At 41.3% G+C, this 24,921-nt stretch overlaps 2 protein-coding genes across 4 annotated transcripts; one reads left to right on the top strand and one right to left on the bottom strand.

Annotated features, from left to right (window-relative positions):
* The first annotated feature begins 1,009 nt into the window (after window positions 1–1,009).
* Window positions 1,010–2,911, top strand: LOC133926874 (heat stress transcription factor C-2b-like). The gene is made up of 2 exons (XM_062373016.1): window positions 1,010–1,399; window positions 1,981–2,911. The coding sequence occupies exons 1-2, from the start codon at window positions 1,184–1,186 to the stop codon at window positions 2,530–2,532; spliced, it is 768 nt and encodes a 255-aa protein (XP_062229000.1). The 5' UTR covers window positions 1,010–1,183; the 3' UTR covers window positions 2,533–2,911.
* An 820-nt stretch (window positions 2,912–3,731) lies between these two features.
* LOC133926872 (E3 ubiquitin-protein ligase CCNB1IP1 homolog) lies at window positions 3,732–10,486 on the bottom strand. 3 transcript variants are annotated; one of them, XM_062373012.1, is made up of 10 exons: window positions 10,199–10,486; window positions 6,637–6,745; window positions 6,448–6,520; window positions 6,125–6,170; window positions 6,008–6,038; window positions 5,466–5,721; window positions 5,232–5,395; window positions 4,789–5,026; window positions 4,629–4,674; window positions 3,732–4,183 (listed from the first exon to the last, which is right to left on the bottom strand). In XM_062373012.1, exons 2-9 carry the CDS (start codon window positions 6,704–6,706, stop codon window positions 4,668–4,670), a joined length of 885 nt encoding a protein of 294 aa, XP_062228996.1. In that variant the 5' UTR covers window positions 6,707–6,745; window positions 10,199–10,486; the 3' UTR covers window positions 3,732–4,183; window positions 4,629–4,667. The 3 variants fall into 3 exon arrangements, with proteins under 3 accessions (XP_062228996.1, XP_062228995.1, XP_062228999.1); XM_062373011.1 differs by lacking the exon at window positions 3,732–4,183 and having other exon boundaries at window positions 4,432–4,674; window positions 10,199–10,485; XM_062373015.1 differs by lacking the exons at window positions 3,732–4,183; window positions 4,629–4,674 and having other exon boundaries at window positions 4,785–5,026.
* Between the last annotated feature and the right edge of the window lie 14,435 nt (window positions 10,487–24,921).

The raw sequence follows: 24,921 nt of genomic DNA, 5'->3' as shown, positions 1-24,921 counted from the left end.
CAAGAGAATGAAGCGCCCAGAGATGTTACGTCCAGAACCAGAAGGTGGTAGAAACCGGGGACCAGTGGCCAAACGCAACCAGATAGGTATCTGATGGCTGCTAGGGTGCAAATGGATCGACTATTCCTCGACTGTCTGAAGGGGTTTAGATAATATTTAGTGGAAAAAATTGAATATTCAGATTTTTTTGGCATTGGAGTTAGAGCCAGATATGAGGTTCAGACATAGTAAGATAGGTATCTATTAGATATCAGATATCGGAGAATAAAATCCGATATATCCGATCCTATCTTCTAAAGTATATAACTTTTTTGTATTTTCATATGAAGTTGAATAAAGGAAATTTTTATATAGATTATAGCTCTTAACAAGAATACAGCTTTGAAGTTAAGATTTTTTTTTTCATTTGAAGTTGTTAATGTATCTAAATAATTAAAAAAATTTAGCCAACATATTAGACACTGGTAACTTTTCCGGTTTCACTCGAACATGATTCCAATATTGCTAATTTACATATTAAATCTATAATATAGTTAAGTTTTGAACATATGAAATGGTTAAATGATCATAATATATATAATATATATAATTGTTACTTTTAATATCTAAAGGAGTATTAAGTCTGACATTTCTACATCCCACTCACTACAGATTCGATTATTATGGATTCATTTATAATCAATATCTATAGCTATATCTAGTACTTTTAATTTTTAATAAAATATGGGATAGGATATCAGATGGAGAGGTATCCCTATCCAATCCGACTGCACCGAACAGAGGAAAAAAAGTCGCGTCCTTTCCGCGTCGCGCTAGGAACTTTTTCCCTACACGTCCGTCGTCGGACCGCCGGGTCCCACCCATGCGGGGCTAGAGCGGTGTACCACGTGTGAGGCCAGGGCCAGAAGCCTCCCGAGCCGCACACGCGTCGCGCTTCCACTCGCCGCGCGTCCACCGGCGACCACGTGCCCACCCAGCCCAACGCAGGCAACGACCCTTACCTTCTTCGGCCACGCAGCGGCCCCTCCCCTCCCCTCCCCTTCTTGCATCCCCCCATTACCGCATTCAGAAGCTCCGCTCCAGTGCCAGGCAGTTCCTTTAGTGAGAGAGATATTACTAGCTCTAGCTGTGAAGTGGAGTGAGCGAGGGGAGGATATATTTAGGGAAGGGAGTGAGTGAGGGCATGGCGACGAGCGCGGGAGGGGCCTGGGCGGCGGCGCCGTTCGTGTCCAAGACGTACATGATGGTGGACGACCCCGGGACGGATGGGGTCATCGGATGGGGGAGGGGGCACAACAGCTTCGTCGTCGCGGATCCGTTCGTCTTCTCGCAGACGCTGCTGCCCGCGCACTTCAAGCACAACAACTTCTCCAGCTTCGTCCGCCAGCTCAACACCTATGTCAGTCGCTCACGCCAGTTAATTCATTGCTATCCGTCAGTTTTGCATGCCCTGTTTCTTCTTCAAGTTGAATCCTCCATGGGAGAGGGTGTAACTGATGGATCTGTACAAATACCTTGGGTGTGTGGGATTTTTCGGGAGGAAAATGAAAATTGTTGTGGTAGTTGGCATGTCGAATGTTGTAGCTGAAGAAAGCTCGTGCTGTGCTCTACTGAATACACCAGCTCAACTTTGTAAATGCTTTTTGATGGAGCGAAAAGAAAATTGTAACACTTAGTTCGTCTCACTAGCTGCAGCAACGAAATTTTCCAAATATCTTGACTTTAGTAGTGTGTTCGGTCGTGGTTTGGAGAACGATGAATGAATTTCATCAAGAAACACGACACTGATAGATCATGGTGAAAATTGTGGCCAAAATCGTGGCCATTTAGTTTGTCCCGTGAACTAGCCGCAGAAATTTGTTTCGCCTTTTAAGCAAAGAACCGAAAATCCAAGTGCAGGGCCGTGTGATTATGTAGTTTTGATCTTGACAGTAGTTCTCTACCCTGCTTGTGAATTTTTTTGTCGCTTGAACACAACAGGGCTTCCGCAAGGTTGATCCGGACCGGTGGGAGTTCGCGCACGCGTCGTTCCTGCGCGGCGAGACCCACCTCCTGAGCAACATCGTCCGCCGCGGCAGCAGCGCCGGCGCCTGCGGCAAGAAGAAGAACGCCGCGTCGGCTGATGTCGACGCCGCCGGAAACGACGACATGGCCATGGTGGCGACGGAGGTGGTGCGCCTGAAGCAGGAGCAGCGCGCCATCGACGACCGGGTGGCCTCCATGTGGCGCCGCGTGCAGGAGACCGAGCGCCGGCCCAAGCAGATGCTCGCCTTCCTCCTCAAGGTCGTCGGCGACCTCGACAGGCTGCATCGCCTCGTCGGTGACGCCGAACCGGACGGCGGCGAGCCGGCGGCGGCCGCAGAGGGCGGCGGCGAGAAGCGGGCGAGGCTCCTGCGCGACGGTCACGCGGGGTCGTTCGGGCCGGACGCAGTCGACTTCGCCGGATTCTACGGCGGCGACGCGTTCGGTGACCTGGCCGTGGATGGCGTCGGCGGCTGCTCGTTTGCGTTCGACGTGGACACGGGGTACTGAGTGACATGCATCATGGCATGTGCCTTCCGTGCCAACCGGCTCCGATTTCTTGCCGTTGCGAGGCTGCCGCTTAGGACGCCGAAAGGGCGGCAGCAGAAGGTAGGAAGGAGGTGGTCGTCTGATGATGGATGCTGATGCTATATTTCTCATCCATGGAGGTCTATCTGATGCTTTTGGTGAATGGTATGTTAAAGGGTGGGAGTGGGATGACTGCGCGCAGTGTCCAGGTTATCCAAGCTAAATAAGGAACTTGTATGATGGAGTGTGACTCTGAAAGTTTCCTAGAAGGTAGGTTTGATGTAACATCTCTCCTCCCATTCTCTCTTCCATGTAAGCACGAAAGCTGATATGGATCCTTAGCTGCAGGGTTCATTATCGACGGTAACCGATCCAAATCGAATGGTAAAATTTGAATTCAAAAAATAAAAAAAATAAAAAAAAAAACAAATTCTAAACAAAACTAGACATAATTCTCAGCCCTTCTGTGAAAAATATTTTAAAAAATAATGTAGTTTGCATCATATTATATAGGGAGGAAGTTTGAAAAAAAAAATAAAAAATTTGAAACGTACGGCTCAGTTATTAATTCAGGTTAAGAAAAAGCTTAACATATAAAAATATTTTTATATTTTTTATAGGACGTATCTTAATAGAATTTTTAAAATTGATTTCACTTCATTTTGAGTTTTATTAATTTCTCTATGATTTTTACAAAATTCACAAGTATAAAGGGAATATATTAAGAAACAGAACTGTAATTAATTTTTTTATATCTACTATTATTTTTCTTACATAAAGCAGAGTATAAATAAACTAATAAAAATAGTTTCACTAATTTTAGAGATGTGATGGGTCAGTTATGAATTAATCTAGTCGCAACATATTTATATAATTCTAACAAATTTTTAACCAAATTTTAAATTTTAGCAAATAAATTTTGTCTAAATTTTTATCGAATTTTAAGATAACTAGTTATTGTGATAATCATAAATTTTCGATAACCGGACAGACTCGGTAACCGAACCTCAATCGATAAGTAAAACCTTAGCTAGGTGATGCTGGCACCATTGGAGACATTTTAATAGGTCGCGCTACAACTACCAAGGTTGCATAGTATGCTTCCTTTAGAATTCTTCTCCAGAGTAAGAACTCGATCGACACGAACAGTCCACAAATTTTCAATTACCATGTAGTACCACTAGCTGGGTTGGTCTAGATAGCATGGTACATGTGAGATCGTATCTTTTCCAGAAAGTACTCGATATCTATATCTTGGTCCCCACATGGTGGTGATCTCTGTTAACAGCCATGACCAGATTGTAAGCAAAAGCATCATCGACAATAATGGTACTTCTGTTATGATGCATTGAACTTTTGGCTGCCCTAAAGCTACAGTACTGAACACTGATCAGAGACTAGCAATCACACCCAGAAATGCATGGACAATAACTAGCCTGCATGATCTTTACGCAGAATTTATTTCACCTGTAACATGTAGCTGACAGGCACATCCGGCAAGGCCACAATTTTGGAGTTACCGTTCACACCTATCAGAATCCCAGGACTCATTGCTGGAATAGCTGTGGCATACACATCAAGCCATCAACAAAGACAAATTGTTTCTATGTTCCAGCTTTGAACAAATGATCACCTGAAAGTTTAATTCGATGATTTTACGTAAAATAAACTTAATTGCATTTATGTAAGTTACTACATTACATAACCGGTCAAGCAGTGACAAAACAACACTAAACAGATATTTTTTCAGAGCTTGCGAAACACAATGAGCAGACACCACAATTTTGTCCAACGTAAAATATAACTGAGAGAAAAAAAGTAACACAATGTAGTCTAACTACTCTCAATTAATACCATTTATCAATGCACACGTGGTATAGAAATCAACAGTCGTATAGAGCATGGCCAGAAAAGGTTCGGCTAAGGATCTCATGCATACTGTATATTTCACTGTATTCAGTTCAGGCAAGGAAATAATGTGCAACTATGGTTTATCATTGGACATCTAAGAAAGGAGGTAACCATGTCCCAGGGATACGAACATTTGCTATCAAAACAAAGATCAGAGAGAGATTTACATCATTTACAGATGCTCGCTGAGATCTCGCAGTCCAATTCTACAGCCTGAAAAGTTAGTTTGATCAGTCAGCATGCAAAGTATAACGACAACTACAGTAAGCTAAGTCAGCAATTTGCTCACAAATGCCGATAAATGCACTAGCAAAACTAGATTATTACGTGAACATGTGTTGACGGTTTCGTGAGAGCTGAGGTCGCTTCACTGGTGAGATTAACATATTCCGCAAGGCTGCAGAAGGATTGTTCATGCCAGCTCCAAAGACAGGCCCAGCCGGTTTCCGGGGTCTAGCATCAACAGCAGGTGCTCCCATGTGACCAGATCCCCCAGACATTTCAAATGTATCAGAGTTGGCGAGTCGCTGCCGTGGCGCTGCAGCCCACATCTCCTCTCTCCGCCCTGGAGTATCAAGGATAAAAATCGAACCTATAACCAGTAAATCAGCTGTATTTGTGCAGAGCTAATGAAGAGAAAGACAGGCAATTTTTTTAAGATAAGGTTATGCAGTTAAGAGATATTATAGACAGGATGGCTGATAGCTGAACTGTTGTAAATCAAGATAGACAACGCAATAGGCTTGCAGTATGATACGTGCTTAGATTACCTTGCCTGAGATGGTTACTGCCATCCATCATGTTATGCATGCCTGCGAACAAGTCTGGCTGAGCTCTTGGGAAGAGGTTGTTTGCAGGTTGGATGGCCGAACGTTTCAGAGAGTCATACTCGGTCCTTAGTTTATCATACATCTCGTCAAGTTTCCTCTTCTGTCTGGAAAAGAAGGAACATTTTGTTGCTGGGCTCATGTGAGATAAAACAGATTCAGCTGTATTACACCAACCTGGATTTCTCTGCGAATTTCTCTTGAAGCTCTTGCTTATCCTTAGTGAGATTTTCAATTTCCTGTTCCATCAACTGGCATTTTTTAGCCATCTTTTGATATGCCGCGTGCAGTTCTTCTATCTTCTCTGTAAACTTTCCCTGCATAAGTTCAATCTTCTGTCTACATTGACTAACAACCTGGTTCATCTTGTACTGCATCTCCAGTTCCTTTTGTCCAATGTAAAACATGACGCTTCTGTATGCACTCTTCATGACTGGTTATCATCAAGTGAAGGAAACATCCTGGTGACTATCAAAATATTCAAAAATACAATCTTTTGACTATCACTTTTCAGGTTGACAGTATTTGCTGCTTCAGCGTATTCCAGCAATGTATATTAGGCTTGTGGCTTTCGGCTGACCATAACATGGTAAATAACTTATAATCTTTCTTAAGCTTAAATTAGTGGGTCACCAGGAGGGTTATTATTCCGAAAAAGGCAAAACAAGACTGATCCCACATTAAAATTTGGAATGGTCCAATAACAGTTTTAAGGATACGTATTTGTGGAGGAATCCCAGCCATTGCCATCTGGAATGAGGCCCAGCAGTCAGAAAACATAAATAACATGATCGAATAAGATTAGCTTTGTATCTAGGATGTCAAGACCCACTTACATTTGTCCAATCATCACTTGGATCTACATCCACTGGTTTCATAAGGCTGGGTAAAAACAGGTCAGCAGTACTCAGATTGTTTCATAAAACAGTAGAAACACAAAAAAACCATAGGCCTATATAGAACGTGCTCAGGACTAACTTAACTGTTTGATTACCTCACTAAAAGTGCCACAATATGGTAAAACAGGAACGGAAAAAAGGTATTTGCTAAGAATACTTGAATGCTCATTTTAATACATGATTCGTATAACGTAATTTAAGAGGAGAATAAGTCTAGTAAGTAGAAACAAGCAAATGTTGGCCCTAGTGCACATACTGACCTTTTCGAAAGCACTTGATCACATATTGGACATGCACCATCATTACTCAATATTTTCTTCGCATCCTCAGTACCTATGCAGCAGGTTAACAATGACCAGTCAAACTGAAGTAGGTTTTCATTCTCCGCAAAGCTGCACATAACGCAATCTTGCTCAACATAAAGAAGAATGCAGGGTGCTGGAGGGTACATAAAAGATGACCGCAAGTGGTTGATATGGCTTGCCCTTCCAATTCCCGCCAGCAAGCGTTGCACTTCATATTGGTGAGTTAAAGACAGCAATACAAAGTTGTCCAAACCTACATAGAGTTGGTCAGTGAAAGTACAACTCATACATACGGGAACATAACAGCACATGAAAAATTAAAGCAACTGAATGGATAGCAACCACCTCATTTTGCTAAGATAATATAGCAACAAAGATCAAAAAATCCTATAACATAAAGACAGAATCATACATATATTTTAGAAAACCAAACAACATACCGAATATCAAATCACTCATAAAATTCAATTCAGTTGAAGTCGATAATAACCACCTAATTGTATTTTACATCCTGAACAAACCTTCAGAAACATGCCAATTGATATTTTGCAAGTCAATAAACCGCTTATGACTGTTTCTGCTCTAAACTTCGACATAAGTGATCCAAATAAGCATCAATCCTACTCCGGTGACCAACTAAAAATGACACAAAAAGCTCACCATTTTTTATGCCTTGCAGAGCTATTGTTATTCTCTATATCTATAGACCCAACCACCACATACAAACTGTAATTAAGCTATATGTGATGGAAACCCACATGGCCATGTTCATCCGCGATTTCACATACCTCAACAGTTTTCCTTTAAAGACATACTGAACATTTTATTCGGTGTCCCAACAGGCAAGGAAACAAACAGTATGAAGGCTAGCTGAAATTCATTTGATACATCATACATTACGTACCAAACTTTTTATCTGCACTACAAATTTTGTCACTTGACAAATTTGACATTGCCACTACAATATTAAATATTCTATTTGCCTTTTCTTGTTTCTAGTTGTTTGCCCATATTTTAGTCATTATCCAAATCTAAAATGATGTGAGTGCTAATTTGTGGAGCTGCTACTCAACGCTGGAATACAAAATAAGAAATCATTATGCTCTCCATTGCTAAAATCAATTTAACGGCTACAATAGTTCGCAGTTCAGCAAACAAAAAAAAATCCAAATAAATCAAGGAAAAGGGAAAATAAAAATATTAGGACTCTGTGATATATGATAGTTTATCATAATTTGAATCTTGGTACTAGTGAACCCAATGTTGGCTCCACTTGTCCAATGAATGGCGCCGCAAGTCACCATTTTAGATAGTGATCTCGATAACCTTTTGGTGATGCGCATGTGTAGGTTATAGTGCTAGGAGCTTTCTTTTGCTATTTTGATACATTTCAAACCCGATTACTTAGTTGTATACTTTTCTTTATAATTCATAGCACATATAAATATTTATGTTTTTAATTGTCAAACTGCTTTCAAGGTTGCATACCACTACATGGTGCGATGGTTGCTCGCTTACCACTTTCTACTACTTAAAGCATTGCCCCAACTATTAGTTTTCCTATTGATTTTTTGTTCAAACCAATCTGTAGAGTACAATCAACTTGATTTATTAAAATGATTGTGATGGCAAGAGCTAAGAATGTTATAGGCTGCTAGATCAGCAGAAACTATTATGAAAAATTCAGAGATCGTGACAGAAACATCATAAACATGCATTTGTAACCACTACATTCAGTCACATTGCATTACTTTGTAATTAACTGCTGAAGGAGTTGGTTGACATCACTAAAAAAGGACATTGAGGAACCAAATTGAACTGAACCAACCTATTTAAACCATATGACTTCAACGATTGGTGGAACCCCAATATTTTCGGCACTGAAGGCAGTAAGAAAACAGATAATGCAATATTTCAAAGAGGTGGAAGTTTGCTTGTTTCGTTTGGAGCAAAGTTATACACACAGGAAAGCTAATAAAATGTGTGTACACTGCATCCCACATAAATTATTCATTGGGATTAAGTACCAAACTCATGAAGGAACCTAAAGTACAGCAAAAGAAAATTCCACACTCTTCTCAAAGGAAAGAAAAATCTAAAGATATAACGGTAACCTGTATTGATCTTTCCACATCTCCCCTAGAAAACAATAAAACGCACCAAACCATAGGATGAGAGCATTTCTACACCACTGGCGGATCCAGTATGATGGCTGGGTATTCTCATGAATACCCAACTCTTTTGGCAAAAAATCAAGTATACAATAGGTATATATATGTGTATAGTTCTAGTTGGGTCATATCCTTCGTTTCTTGAGTCCTTAGCCTAAATGCCCAACAACTCTACCTACCTTGATGCCCAGCAAACCAACCAGCAGGCCGACAGCCCAGTCCCCATTCCCCCACCCGAGTCTCCAATTGGCCAATTCGGCATTTGTTGCCTCTGCTTGCCTACCTCACATTCTTGTATTCTTGTCTCCTATCTCCCCCAAATCGCCCAAACCCTAGGCACGACCGCACGGAGCGCTAGCAGCTAGCGACACACCAGCACCAAACCAGCGCGGCAGCTAGTGAGGCCTGCAGCCGGGCAGCCGGCAAGGGGTACGTGAGCGAGGGCGGCGGGCGGCGGCAGACGCTCCAACGGCCAGCGTGAGTGCACGATGTGCCCAACACCCAGGCCTAACAAAATAGCCAGGAGCAGCACTACAGTAGTTGAGAATCTGAGAATGAGAGAATCTCCAATTCCCCTTCCCCTAGCTCTTAATTTTCTTGCACAAATAGAAATAGTACTGTTATTTAGTTCTGAGGTGTGTTTGTTTTCAATTTTCATGTAGATCGTAATAGAGCTTTGAATTGAAAAATGAAGAAGAAATCAATTGATTTGAATATTGTAATTTTCTTTAAATATGTTGTAATTTCCTTTTATTATATGGAAGTATGAAACACCTTTAGTTTGAACAATTTGTACTTTTAGGTAGTGGTTGGTTGGAGAGCGAGATGGGATGGGATGATCCCATCCATGTATTTAAGGATGAGATGATTCGGATGCTTGTTTGGTGGGTAGGATGGAACAAACCCATTTTAAGACATCGGGCCTACCGTCAGTGTCACGTCCCGAGTGGGACGACTGCATTCGGCTTTTTTTAGGGACGGCTTCATCTGGAATATTTGAAAAATATTCTCTGATTTCAGACCATCCCATCCCGCTGCTCTCCATCTAAACAGCTCAAAAAGGATAGATCCATCCCGTTCCATGTCATCCCATAAACCAAACACCACCTTAATTTATGCTACTGTAAACTTTTGGTAATTTTGGATTGGACAACTTTTTTTGCTCGGGAATACCCAACTGCCAATTCCTGGATCCACCACTGTTCTACACTCGAAATGGCAAATCCGTCATGAAATGACGGACAAAATTACCGAAATTCCGCAGAAAAGGCTGCAGTAATCATGCTAAATGCAGGCCAATTCCGTAATGTACGATCAAATGGAAGCCCTGGTGTGCAGGGCACAGTCCATGGAATCGCCAAACCCTAGTCACTTCATGCGTCAATGCATATCAAATCGCATCCACAGAGAGCTATATTTCGCAAACAAAATCCACACAAACACGACGACAGTAGGGTAGTAATACAGTGGAAACAACACGCGAAATCCCACATTCGCCATGGCACCACCGAGAGCGATCGGGTCGGGGGCATTACCTCGCGCGTGCGCGCCCGCGGTGAGGGGGGGCAAGAGGAGGGGCGCGCCGAGCTGGCGGATGGCCGCGGCGGCGGGGGTTGACGAGCGAGGACGCCGCCGCGAGTCTCTCGGGTCCTGGGAGCTAGGGCTCCCGCATCGCGGCGACCGGGAGGAGGAGCGGGAGGGGAATTGGGGCTTTGGGGTGGCGGCGGCGGTGGCGGCTCCGTGTGTGTTTTGGCGTCGTGATTTGAAAATTTTGACCTCTGCTCTCCGTCCCCGTGCTACGGAGGTGACCAGCGTCCTGCGTCAAGCTCCTGTAGGGGCCGGGAAGCAAACACGGGGCCGGCACATTCCTTTTTCTTTTCTTTTCTTTTTTTCTGAGACGATCGGGCAGCTCATGAATGATGAGGTTCGGTCAGCCCAAGTAGGCCTACCATTCGGCCCACGAAGTACATAATTTTTGTATTTTCTTTTTCCTTTTCATCTTTTTTTCTGTTCAAAGGATAATTTAATCCATATTCAATAGATTTTGTGATACTTTTGTCTTTCAGATCATGATGAGGATATATAATTATTATTATATATTTAAAAATATTATATATCTATAAGGGGTATACAACAATCATACATATCTTACTCGATGCGGTGCATATCATAACTACCACTACCACAGAGGAAGGTATGGAGATAAAATACAAAGAAGGTACTTGTATCGAATTGGAAGATATCCACTATTCAGGAAAGGTCTCTTAGATATCTGAGAGATCGACAGTTTGAAAAGATTGCATTCGAAGGAGTCTAGGTAGGGTACACCCGAGTAACCCCAACTATAAAAGGAGAGGAGGGTACGTCTAAGGTAAACATTTCCACAACCACAGGCCTCATATCAACTCGAGCCTTCAAATCTATGAAGCCACGAGATCCAGTTCAAGCCTAGTAGGGTAGAATCATTAACACCCATTGAAGATCTACGGTAAAAGTAACATTCATCCGATTAGGGCTTTAGCAGTAAGAACACAGAGAAATCCGTCTAATTTCTTAGGACTAGATCCATATACATCTCCTGTTGTAAACTCTGATCATGAGATTAATCAAGGAAAGACATGATGTATGGCTATTTTTTACTTAGAGGTCCGAACCTTATAAATATTGTGTCCTTCTTTGTGATATTCTTCTACGACCACATAGGTATCCTTATATTTACATTACAAATGTTGGTAGTTGTGTACAATTCATCAACAATAGGCACCGTCCGTAGGGATCCGACCAAATCGGTCGACATCGAGAGATATCACATCTTCAACCATGCGTGACATAGATCTTGGGTCCTATAGTAACTTTGGACCCGCCATCTACACTAGGCTAGATGAGTTACCAAAGATTAGCCAACCTCCAAAGGCAATTTACGACTAGTCAACTTCTGAGTACGTTGGTCAAGGCAGTCATCCAGGCAATAGTATGGAAAAGTGGCCGAATCACCCAACCAACAAGCATGTTTCACTTCCTAGTGACATCAACTACCAAAGAATTGTGAGGAGCGATAACGTTCTAAGAGGAGGGGGTGAATTATGACACTTAGAAACCTAAATTAAATTGGCTCCAAAAACTTCACAAGATAAATCTGTCTCAATTTCTATCTAAATGTGCTCGGTTTATCTAGTATGTCTACTCTACCGCTTAAGAGAATTACAACCTACTTTAGTAAGGTAAATTGCAAGTATGTAAATATGGAAACGTAAATAAGGTAGAGAGACAAACTCGGCATAAGAGATTTTTAACCCGTGGTATCGATGACATGGATGCCATCCCTAGTCCACGTTGGAGCTCCACAAAGGATATGCTCCCAGTCACAAAGTCCCTTCCGGTCACGACTCTTGAGCTGCTAAGTCATAAAGACAAGGTCTCAAGCACGATGAGCCACCAAGCCACTAAGGCAAGATCTCACCACTAGCCTCTCTTTCGGTCATTTACCGTCGTGATCACTTCGAAGCTTGAGCCACCAAGGCAAAGGTCTCTGCGTCCCCGTACACGTATCTTGCCGCCGCTCCACATCAAGTCGGAAGGTCAACAAGCTTGAGGCACCGTGGCCCAAGATGCCGGTGGGTCACCAAGACTCCAAGGCGCCGACATATCACTCGGTACAAGCTACGATCACTCTTTGATCCCTTCTTCAAGTTGTAGCACCTAGCTAAAACTCACTTTAGGCCTACAAGCACTAAAAACTCTATAATCTTATGCTTAATCACCTTGGATGATCACTTTAAGCACTTTGGTGGCTTGGATGTCTTCTCAAGTGTATATGAGCTTCCTCTAGACACTAGTAGCATGCCACAACATCAAATGACTGAGTAGAGGGGTATTTATAGCCTTAAACCCGTCAACTAGCCATTTTTCCAACGGCTCAGAAATTTTTTTAACACTGAATGATCTGGTGAGAACAATAGTACTAACACCGGATCATCCGGTGAGTATAAACTCAGAAACTAGCCATTGTAACTCCACTCAAAGCCTCTATGGACACCGAATATTCCGAGATACCTTCAAATCCATCACCAGACCTTCCTGTGAGTTATCTTGAGCTAGGTCGTGCTATTTATTCTCAGTATAAAATGCTCCAGTGCATTGATCTTCAAAGCACTGGACCTTCCAGTGGGTTGTTCTTTATTTTTCAATATTTGCAATCGCCTCTGCAAGAAATGCTCCAGTGCTATAATCCGGTGAGCATAAACCAAACATCAGACCTTCCGGTGGGTTGATTTTCAGTTTTTGCACTTGCACTCTTCTCTTCAAAAACTGCTCCGGTGCTATCCAATGCAGATTAACGAACTATCCGGTGAAGTCCCCAGCCTTCTCCCCTTTGTCAAAAATGGTCTGGTGAGTTCAACACATAGAGCACCGGACTTTCCGGTGAGGTTAACAGTCTCTAAACACAAAGCTCCGGTGAGTGCAAACTTCTCTGCAGCAGACTATCCGGTGAGGTCAATTCTCTTAGGACTTCTCCAATTTGATCAAATTTTGTCCTGGCTATGGTGACTTCTTGATGTACTGTATCCATGAGACGTATTAACATATATTCTTGACAAACATGCTAGTCCCAATGACTATATTGTCATTAATCACCAAAATCATAATCATGGCCTAATAGGATCATTTTCGCTACAGTCTCCCCCTTTTAGTGATTGATGACAACACAACCAAAGCAAGTGGTAAATAATAAATGATACCAATTGAAAAGAGCACAAAGTCTTACTATATTACTTGGATACATGCTCTTACCATTTAGTCCCCATTTGTTATGGCTCCCCCTTTCTCCATTGACACTACCTCCCTTGATCGATCCATACAAGAACTTCTCCCTTTTGTCAACCTAGATGTCTCATGTTGCTTCTTGTATCTTCTTCTTCTCCCCTTTGTCAACTTCGATATTTCTAGACATCTTGTATCTTTGCTTTTTTGCTTTGGTCATCAAACTTCTCCTCCTTTATCAACAATCTCAAAAAGAGCTACAAACATATGTGGAACTCTAGGAAGAACATTAGAGCACGTGAGAGAGAGATTCATAAATCATGATCCAATGAAATGATACAAATTGAAAAAATATACCAATTTTAAGGATAGGGGACATTGATATCAATTGAAAAATACAAACAGGGATCATAATTCATGAAACTCACATGATATAATCTAAACTCCCCGTTTATATGTGCATATATATAATGGGACCCACTAGTGAATACTGCTTGTAGGAATGTAGTACATCTAGACAGTAAGTAGAGGTAGGGAGTTTAAGTTATATCATATATGGAGGTAGCTTAAATGTAGAAATAAATTGATAATGATACCAATTGAAGCATTTAAGCATTGCATACTTCCAGGGAGGTGTTAATTTCTCCATGAGACTACAAAAGATACATCTAACAACACATGTTAGTCTCAAAATCACAATCCATAGAATATACTCCCCTTAAATGTGTGCATACAAGTTTTAAATTCTTACGAGACATATGCACTTGTTATTAATAACAATGGGAAGAGTACCCTATGGATTAGTTCATGACACATAAAATATATCAATTGTGAAACTAATACCATGAAAAAGAACATACAACTAATAAACCATATAGGTTGCTCATAAGAAAGAGAGAAATACAAGCAATCTACCATATGAAAATCTACATTAGGCATTGCAATAAATTGAAATAAGCACATGCAATCCTAGATAAGGCAAATAAGCTACAAAAATTGAAAGATTTTACATCTAGCTCCATTACCTTTTTATCTTTGGATGGGTATTTGGGTATATGATGATCATGATCTTCATTAAAATACTCAATCTTATACACTTGGCTTCTTTGCTTGAACATTCACTTCATTTTGTGAGCTAAGTCTTCAAATTGTATAGTCACCTCGCGCTTCAACTCTTCTTTGGAATCCAAACCGATTGGGACCCTTTCATATTGGTGATGACTTTCTTGGCACCCAAATGGGTTGGTTCCACCTCCAATTCTTTCTTCTAACCATATGTGCAACCAACTTGCCATTGTTTTTCTTTTGAGCTTGTAGTGGTTATCTTAAAGAGGTTGGACATGGTTCTTGCCCTTTAATCTTGCTAAGTCTTTCTTGAGCTTTTCGACTTGTTTCTTAAACTCATCATTCTCTTGTGCAATAAGGTCATTAGATGGTTCTACAAGAATATTCTCAACACATATCTCATTACAAAGGGGCAAGCTAGATAAATTAATTAAATCATTGCAAGAAGTAAAAACATCTACCTTGGGATTGAAATTAAATAGAGAGATAGATTGCTCCAAAGGGGCCTTAGTTTTAGATTCAATGCACTTAAATTTATCATTAAGCTCATCATGCTCCTTATTTAGCAAATTGAATGTGCTCAATAATTGTTCATAATTAGAAATAAAGGTAGCATGAATGTCATTAAGTGCATTGAATTTTTTAAGCTCTTTTGGTTGTTTCTTAAGGGCTCTTTGCTACTCATTGATCAAATGAAGGAGTTCATCATAGGAGGGAGAATCCTCATTAGATTCATCTTCACTTACATCGTTATACATATAATTGGCCATAAGGCACTTATGAGATGGCTTGTGTGTCGACTTATGTGATGATGACCTTGAGGAAGAGTTTCTCTTGGAGGAGTGGGTGGCAAAGCTCTCATCACTTGAGCTTGAATCTTCATCTTCACTCACCCATATTCCTATGGTTACAAATGCTTTAACTCTTCCCATTGTCTCCCTCCTATTCTTGGTCTTCCTTTTCTTCTTAATATGATCAATTGTATTAACAAAACCTTCAATGGAGATAGAATGATCAATATTGGCATTGATCCTTTTCATATTTTTCTCTATCTTTGAGAAGAGCTTGGCTATCTTGGAATCAATTTCGTCATCACTTGATATGCTTTGATCATCCTCTTCATCGCTCTCTTTATGTTGATCACCATCATCTTCACTTGAGCTTGACTCTTGCTCTATCCTCCTCATCTTCGCCTTCATGTGTGAGTATTGAACTTGCTTGCTTGTGAGGGCAAGATTCTTGGCGTTAGATAAGGTAGGAGCTTCCACCACTATGTTCATTGTAATCTCATGGACAGTGATCTTACCGAGCACTTGACTTGGAGTCATCTTTTTGATGTCATTATTGTCGTAGATTACGGAGACTATTAACTTGTACTTTGGAAGAAAAGCTTGAAGTATTCTTCTCACCACTTGATCATCTTCAATTGGCGTCAAAACTAACCCATTGATCTCATTGAAGAGAATATTCAAACATGAGTACATTTCATTAGCACTTTTATGGAGTAATTGCTTGATGCCATTGAGCTTAATCACAAGCATATGATATTTCTCATTGCGCACATCCTTTGTGCCTTCATATATTTCAATAAGATTAGACCAAATATCATATGCATTGGTGAGGGAATAAACATGATTAAATGCATCAACATTTAAAGATGATAAAATGATACTATTTGCTAATGCATCTAATTGTCTGTCCTTGTTAGTGATGCGAGATCTCATCCCTTTCTTGGTGACTCTCCAAACATCTAGACCCTTGACTTGCAAATAACAAGACATTAGAACTTTCTAATGGGAGAAATTTGTGCCATCAAAAAGTGGAGTGCTATGAGTATCCATCCCAACTCCGGACGTCACAACTCTAGGATGTTAAGCATATCAAGAGCACGAGACTCTGATATCAATGGTGAGGAACGGTGACATCCTAAAAGGGAGGGAGTGAATTAGGACACTTAGAAACCTAAACCAAATTGGCTCCAATAACTTCACAAGATAAATCTATCTAAATTTCTATCTAAATGTGCTTTAGGTTTATTTAGGGTGTCCACTCTACCACTTAAGAGAATTGTAATATACTCTAGCAAGATAAATTACAAGTATGTAAATATGGAAACGTAAATAAGGTAGAGAGACAAAATTGGTATAAGGGATTTTTAACCCGTGGTATCATTGGTATGGATGCCACCCCTAGTCTACGTTGGAGCTCCACAAAGGATATGCTCCCAGTCACAAAGTCTCTTCCGGTCATGGCTCTTAAGTTGCCAAGTCACCAAGACAAGATCTCAAGCACGATGAGCCACCAAGCCACTAAGGTAAGATCTCACCACTATCCTCTCTTCCGGTCATTTACCGCCGTGATCACTTCAGAGCCTGAGCCACCAAGGCAAGGGTCTCCACATCCCCGTATACGTGTCTTGTCGTCGCTCCACACCAAGTTGGAGGGTCAACAAGTTTGAGTCACCAAGGCCAAAGATGATGGCGAGTCACCAAGACTCTAAGGCGCCGACATACCATTCAGTACAAACTAGGATCACTCCTTGATCCCTTCTTCAAGCTACAACCCACTCTAGGCCTATAAGCACTAAACACTCTCTTATCTTGTGCTTAATCACCTTAAATGATCATTTTAAGTACTTTGGTGGCTTGGATGTTTTCTCAAGTGTATATGAGCTTCCTCTTGGCTCTAGCAGCATGCCACAACGTCAAATAATTGAGTGGAGGGGCATTTATAGCCTCAAACTTGCCAACTAGCTATTTTTCCAATGGCTCAGAAAAATTGTTAACATCGGATGATCTGGTGAGAACATTAGTACTAACACCTGATCATCCGGTGAGTATAAACTTAGAAACTAGCTGTTGGAACTCCACTCAAAGCCTCTGTGAACACCAGATATTTTGATGTGCCTTCAAATCCATTACTAGACCTTCCAGTGAGTTATCTTGAGTCAGATCGTCTATTTCTTCTCTGTGTAAAATGCTACGGTGCATTGATCTTCAGAGCGCCGAACCTTCCGGTGGGTTGTTCTTCATTTTTCAATATTTGCAGTCGCCTCTGTAAGAAATGCTCTGATGCTATAATCCAGTGAGCATAAACCAAACACCGGACCTTCCAGTTGGTTTATCTTCAGTCTTTGCACTTGCATTCTTCTCTGCAAGAAATATTCTGGTGCTATCTAGTGCAGATCACTGGACTATCCAGTGAGGTCCTTAGCCTTCTCCCCTTTATCAGAAATGCTCGCGTGAGTTCAACACACAGAGCACTAAACTTTCCAGTGAGGCTAACAGTCTTTGAACACAAGGCATTCAGCGCCTTCAAGGTACACTCACCCGTTTCCCCCTCTTTATTCCCTCTCTAACGCCGAATTGATGTGAAAACCGTCGGCCTTTAAGGCCATGGCTGCTGCCCCTTCACCTCTGAATTCTGGCCACTTCACTCACCCTCTCCCTACTTAAGCCGCCCTCTACCTCCACAGCGAGGTTCCGCAACTACTCCACCATCTCACACCCTTTTTCCCTGCTCGAATTGCCGTCACTGCCCGTGTCTTCTTCGGCGTCGGTGAGAGGCGTCATCTCCAGCCAAGCTAACACCCCCCTCTTTGGCACTGCAGGTTTCCCTTGAGTCATTTCCATGGGTCTTCATCATTGTTCATCCATCGGAGCACCTCTCCCGGCACCGCACCGACCACCGTCGCCCGGCCTCCACATCCCTGCTTCGGCCTCGTATTCACTCGGGGTGAGTTCGCTGGCGCTCTCTCTCCGTTTTTAGCCTCTCATCGGAGCTTCACGGCACCAGAGCATCTTTTCAGCAGCTCTTCGTCTGCCCGCCGCCGTGCTTAGCCCCGCCGGCACCTCCGGTCCACGGTAGACCCGTGGTCTGAGGGCTTTCCTTTCGGTTCACAGCTATGTGGATCCGGTCCACATGATTTTCAATAACAAAAATAACTCAATTTTGTTTTATGATGTTAGCTTGCACAATAATCAAGATTTTCAGTGTAAAATAATTGGTTTATTCTCTGTTAATAAGTAAAATTTGCAAAACACCCCTAGAACATCAAATGATTATAACTTTTTGCTCGTAACTCCGATTCAGGCGATCTTTGCGCTCAAATTCTCGTAGCGATGTGTAGAATATTTTTATAGGGTTTTTACCAAGTTTTAGTACTAACTGGTGTACTGTTATTATGTTTGATTGTGGGCTCATGTAGATGATTCAGTCCAAGAGCAGTTTGGGAATTTCCAGGACGAAGACTTTGAAGGAACTATACATCACCTTGACGAAGGCAAGTGTCTTGACCATCTGTGAGCCCAGTTTAATAGAACGGTAGTCTTTACCAAACGTGCATGCTATTTTTGTGAACTAGATATGGAGATAGCGACTAAGGTTGTTGTTTCCATTTTTATAGAATTTCAAGATGAAATGGCTAGTATAGAAAACACTAGTTTCTTATGCAGGTTTTAGTCTTGTAGATGTTTTATCCTCAATGAACATCATGTTTATGCTTAGCCATGCTTTTAGATGAACATGTAGTATATAGGTGATGAATCATGAGCTATGAACTTAAAAGTTGAGATAGAAAATATGTTATGATAATTGATGTTGTTAAGGGAGTTAGCAACAAGGAATTTGGGGTTTTGGGCAAGAAGGGTATGTTGGAATGCACCTATTGATGTGTTCCATGTGTGGTTGTCTTGAATGGGTATGTTTGGTGATTTACCCTTGTGCTGTTGGTGGTCTTGCCCAGACCATATTAAGGACCGGTTCATGGAGCGACCACCCATGACAATAGTACAACCACGAGACTAATATGGTACGGATTGGCTTAGTAATTAGATGTTCTCCTAGTGGTGTATGAGCCAGTTGGATGTGTAGAGAAGGAAGAGGTACTTCCTGATTCTACCTGGCACAAGAGGGGGTTTCTAGGGTGGAGGGTTACTCCACTTATGTACGATGGTGAAACCTCAGTGGGCGAGTACATACTAGGAGACTCTTTGAAAATGCCTCGTAGTGTTCTCTTGGCGCACACCTCGGAAGTGTGTAAGGTGCCGACGAGTACTGGCAAAAGAGATTATCACAAATCGTGGGTAAAAGTGTACAACCTCGGTAGAGTGTTAAACTAAATATTCAATCGTGCTCATGGTTACGAGCGGCATGGACCCTCACATGATTAGTTGGGTGGATGTTTTCCATGGTTGAGAAATGGTTGAATTCTTGGAGGTTAAAGAAGATCTTTTGTGCATCTTTCTTTTTTAAAAATAAAATTGCTTTTTTTCCATAGTTTAAGTGTCACGTCCTAAAACCTGGTTGAATTCTTGGAGGTTAAAGAAGATCTTTTGTGCATCTTTCTTTTTTAAAAATAAAATTGCTTTTTTTCATAGTTTAAGTGTCACATCCTAAAACCCTAATCATGTCATTAAGCATAATCACATCATGAGCATCATGTTTTATTGCTAAGCATTTGATGGGTGTTTGTTTTTCTAATGGTTGTTAAGCAAATTCTTCGAGTTGTAAAAATACCCCACGTTAGATTTTTTACTTTAGTTTAACCTCTGCGTATGCACCGTGAGCAAATCCATTTAAAATGGTTCATCTTGTTTTGTATTTTGTGACACAAAAATCCGTAGAATTTTTAGAGCTCTAGATCACCTTTTTGGGTTAATGAAAAGAGGGAAAGAAATGGGAGAGAAAGAAGTAGATTTTCAGCTGAACTTGGCCTTGTCTTTTCGGCGTGCGGGACCCACCTAGATGGCCCACATCCCTCCCTCTCTTGGACAACAGCACCAGCCCTTCTCCCCTCCCCCATTTCACCCTCTCTCTCTCCCTCACTCATGTTCTAACAGTAAGGCAGCAAGCAGGACCTCTCCTCCCTCTCTCAAACACTCTCTTTTCCACCCAAAATCCCCCTCAAGCACTTGGAATCCAGGTATGCATGTCACACCATGGTGTTCCCCATGTTCTTAGCTTTCTATCCACCCAAAAATCTCTTGCATGCATGAGGTTTTGGGTGATTCCCATTTAATTTTTGTCAGTTGCCTTGTTCTGAAAATTTCAGCACTTTGTACATCTCCTCTTCAAGCTTCTCCCATTGAATTCTTCCCAAATCAACAGCCACAAGGCTTGGCAAAGCACATTGGGTAAGTCCTTTAGGTACCCTTGGAGAGAATGTATGAATTAGATGGTTGTTTTCGGAGTTTATGAGCTGCAATTGAAGAGTGACGAAACAACCATGTGTTCTTGAGGAATTAGAGTTAGAAGAATTGTTAGATGAGGTTGAGCTAGGGTTTCGTGGTTGTAAAGTGAGCAAGATAGGTTTAGAACCCTGGCATTAGTGTTTTTACATGTTTAGATGGCTTAGATTTCGATATGCAAGTTGAGTCGGCCAAAAAATCGTCGAAAATCAGCCTTTTTTGGAGCTACCCGGAGTATTCGGGTCACACCCGGAGGGTCCGGGTGATCCTGGCAAGAAAAACCCGAGGACCCCCACCCGAAGGGTCACCTGGAGACTGCGGAACCCGGAGTGTCTGGGCACAACCCGGAGTATCCGGGTTTACTGTTTATCAAAGATTTTCCTATTTGTCTACCTTTGCTGATAGATTGTAAAATTCATAATAAATTCTCTATAGCTCCAAAAATTATGGAACTAATTTTTTTGGTTTCATAATAACCTCCTCTACCTATTTAAAATATTTTCAGCCATTAAATAATTAATTAAATATCTGAGTTAAATTAATTAGGTTAAGGCTTCATTAATTTACCGTTAATTCTTTACAAGTCCAAAATTAGGGATACCAATTGTTCTAGTCTTCTTATGACTTGTTATAACTAGGAAAAATGTTTTCATGCATTATAAAGCATATGTTATGGCATTTCATTACATGCTTATTGCGATGCATTCTTTTCTTTAGTGATCGTCGAACCGGAGAGTAGCGGGTTATCGTGAGGAGGTTTTGTGGTTGATCTTGATTTGAAGAAAAGCAGCAAGGCAAGCAACTAAGTATATAGCATCCTTTGTTCAAATTGAATGGAGTCTCAAATGATAAATTATGCTTTATGTATGTTTGCATATTTAGCGAGTCGATGTCGGGTCATATGGGTAGAACCTATATTGTTGCATTACCTCTATCTTGATCTGTTGATGATCTCTATTCCCTATAACCTAGGATGGTATTGTCGATGTCTACAACGGTTAATCGAAATGCTTAGCAATGCTTTGGCCCTCGGTAGAAGTCGAGCGATGATGCGGCCGTTGTTTACGAGCTTAGGGCTTACTTACTATTGTTCACATTTATAATTATGATGTCGGGTTGGATGAGATGTGAGAATGAGGTGAGATGCGGGCGGTGCTAGGGGTAGGTCGGGAGAGGAGCCTAGATGCCATAGATCGCTTGCATTGTTTAGCACCGTCCGTCGGTGCCATTGGCTTTAGCACTTTTCTGTGCTCACCACATACCCGAATATGGGATGGGTAAGCCAAGTACTGTAAGTCACCACGTCCATTTGACTCATGCATCCGGGGTGTGAGCAAGGGCTCGTAGAGGCACCTGAGATCCGCCAGTAAGACATCGTACGTATGGGGTCTATGTGGCCTCCACATGCATCGGGCATGGGGACAAAGGTTCGGGGTGGGTACATGAAAGGTTGAGGTGTGAATCATCGCTTGCAACTGACGGATTGTATTGATGCGTGTTTGCTCGATCTTCCGAAGGTAATATGATAAGTGGATTAGTGGAGTTTCGACGTTGATGATCTAAAGACTTTGATCATAACAGATCAAGAACCCTGGCAACCACTACACCACTACTCCATGGTTATCAACCGTGCCATGACATGGTTGACCTTGCCAAGAAGGCTTTTCTTGCAAGAGAATCAAGAACTCAAGAGAGAAGAGGTAGATGCAATCTAAATATTGCTAATTACCAACGAAGCACTCGAGTTTGGGGTTCAACAAACCGACAAACGGCGAAACTGTATTAAACAGAATAATCTAAGCTAAACCCAAGACTAAACTACGATGGCTACTGTGTATATATAGGGTGAGCATGAGGAGGTCGACCTAGGGTTGTGCAACTGTGGGGAGAGACGTGCACAACCTGGCCTCTGACTCCGACATGATTACAAAACCTGGTAGGGTTCAAAACGATGATGGAACACCTTATTCCTTTGACTCTAACTAAAATATAAGGAATATTTGGTCGAGCTCATATCCATTGGAAAGAGCTCATCGTAAGCTTTCCAGAATGTCCAAGATTTCCTAAAACGGACTTCGTATGAGAGAGTTATACCCGTTTTACTGACGTGCTGTCCTAGAACTCGACTTCCACCACAACGACGACTTCGACCACTACCACGACCATGACTAGAGCTCAGCCTTGAGTCCTAGTAGACTTGACCTTCGAGGAGTGGTGTTTGAGTAAGGTTGTGGTGCTTCTCATATGTTCCTATACAATAAAATATTACAAGAACTTAGTAGTAATCCATCCAAGGAAACATGGACAGCAAGGAACAAGTTCACCTGGTGGTCTAATTGTCGTGCACGTGCTCTTGTAATTGGACCTTGTATGATTTGAGGATTATTGGTGGTATTAATCGTATCTGAATGAGTCATGAGCTCATCATCCTCTCCCTCTTGAATTGGAGTCGTCCTCGACTCAAGCTTATCTTCTCCCAAATATGGCTTCAAATCTGAAATGTTAAACGTGGGACTAACCCCAAAATCTGCAGGTATGTCCAATTTGTATGTATTGTCATTGATTTTCTCAATTATCTTAAATGGTCCATCGGCTCTAGACATCGACTTTGATTTTCTTAGTTCTGTAAATATATCCTTCCTCAAATGCAACCAAACTAAATCACCCGGTTCAAATTTTATTTCCTTCCTACCTTTACTTCCAGCAATCTTATATTTTTCAGTCATGCTCTCTGTATTCTTTTTAGTTGTGTCATGCAACTTAAGAATAAACTTAGCACGTTTCTTAGTATCTAAATTAAGTCTTTCATAAGTAGGCAAAGGTAGTAAATCAATAGGAGCACGGGGATTAAATCCATACACTACCTGGAACGGACTTACCTTGGTGGTGGAGTGTACTGACCTATTGTAAACAAATTCAATATATGGTAAATACTCTTCCCTCATCCTCAAATTCTTCTTTAGAACTGCCCACAACATGGTCGATAATGTGCGGTTGATGACCTCTATTTGACCATCAGTTTGGGGATGACACGTAGTTAAAATAGTAGCTTTGTCCCCAATTTATTCCAAAGTGATCTCCAAAAGTGACTCAAAAACTTTGTGTCACGATCTGAGACGATAGTATTAGGCACTCCATGTAGTCGAACGATTTCCATGAAAAACAAATCAGCTATGTTTGTAGCATCATCGCTCTTGTGATAAGGTATAAAATGTGCCATTTTAGAGAATCGATCCACAACTACAGATATGCTATCCCTCCCCCTCATTATCTTAGGCAATCCTAAAATAGAAAATATCCTCCTAAGGTACACTAGGAATAGGAAGATGCATGTAAATGCCATGTGGATTTAAGAGAGACTTAGCTTATTGCAAGTGGGCAACGTGACACATCTCATCTTTGGCTAAAAGAAATGAGCGGCCATCACATCTTCAGTCTTCTTTGCTCCAAAATATGCTATCAATCCTCCTCCATGCGTCTCCTTCAACAACAAAAGACGAACGGAGCTAGCTGGAATGCATAGCTTGTTAGCACGATAGAGCAATCCGTCATTCAGTACATATTTATTCCATACTTTCCCTTCTGTACAATGTTCAAGCACTTCTTTAAAGTCTAAATCAGCAGCATATAAGTCCTTAATGGTCTTTAAACCAAAAATCTTATGATCAAGTTGAGATAATATGGTATAACGCCTAGAAAGCGCATCAATAAATTCTATCTATTTAGCATGTTGTTTATTCAGTTTAGCTTGACTTCTAATATATTTCAGCAATTCATGATCAGAATGTATAATAAATTCTTTAGGCCATAGATAATGTTGCCAAGTTTCAACAACACGAACTAAAGCATACAATTCTTTATTCAGACTTGGCCCACTTTCTCATTGAAATAAGCAACAGGTTTACCTTCTTGAATTAGCACGCCTCCAATTCCAATCCCACTAGCATCACATTCTAGTTCAAAGGTCTTACCAAAATTAGGGAGTTGGAGCAATGTAGCATGGGTAAGTTTCTCTTTCAACAACTTGAATGTTTTTTCTTGTGTAGGTCCTCATTTGAAAATTACTCATTTCTTTGTCAACTCATTTAATGGAGCAGCAATGGTGCTGAAATCACGCACAAATCGTCGATAGAAACCCCCAAGACTATGAAAGCTTCTTACTTGAGTAACAGTCTTAGGGGTCGGCCAGCTCTTTATGGCTTCAATTTTTGCTTCATCCACCTCTATTGCCTGTGGAGTAACAA

Source organism: Phragmites australis, chromosome 8 (genome assembly GCF_958298935.1).
Source record: "Phragmites australis chromosome 8, lpPhrAust1.1, whole genome shotgun sequence".
NCBI lineage: Eukaryota > Viridiplantae > Streptophyta > Magnoliopsida > Poales > Poaceae > Phragmites > Phragmites australis.
This window is presented reverse-complemented; position numbering and strand designations above follow the sequence as displayed.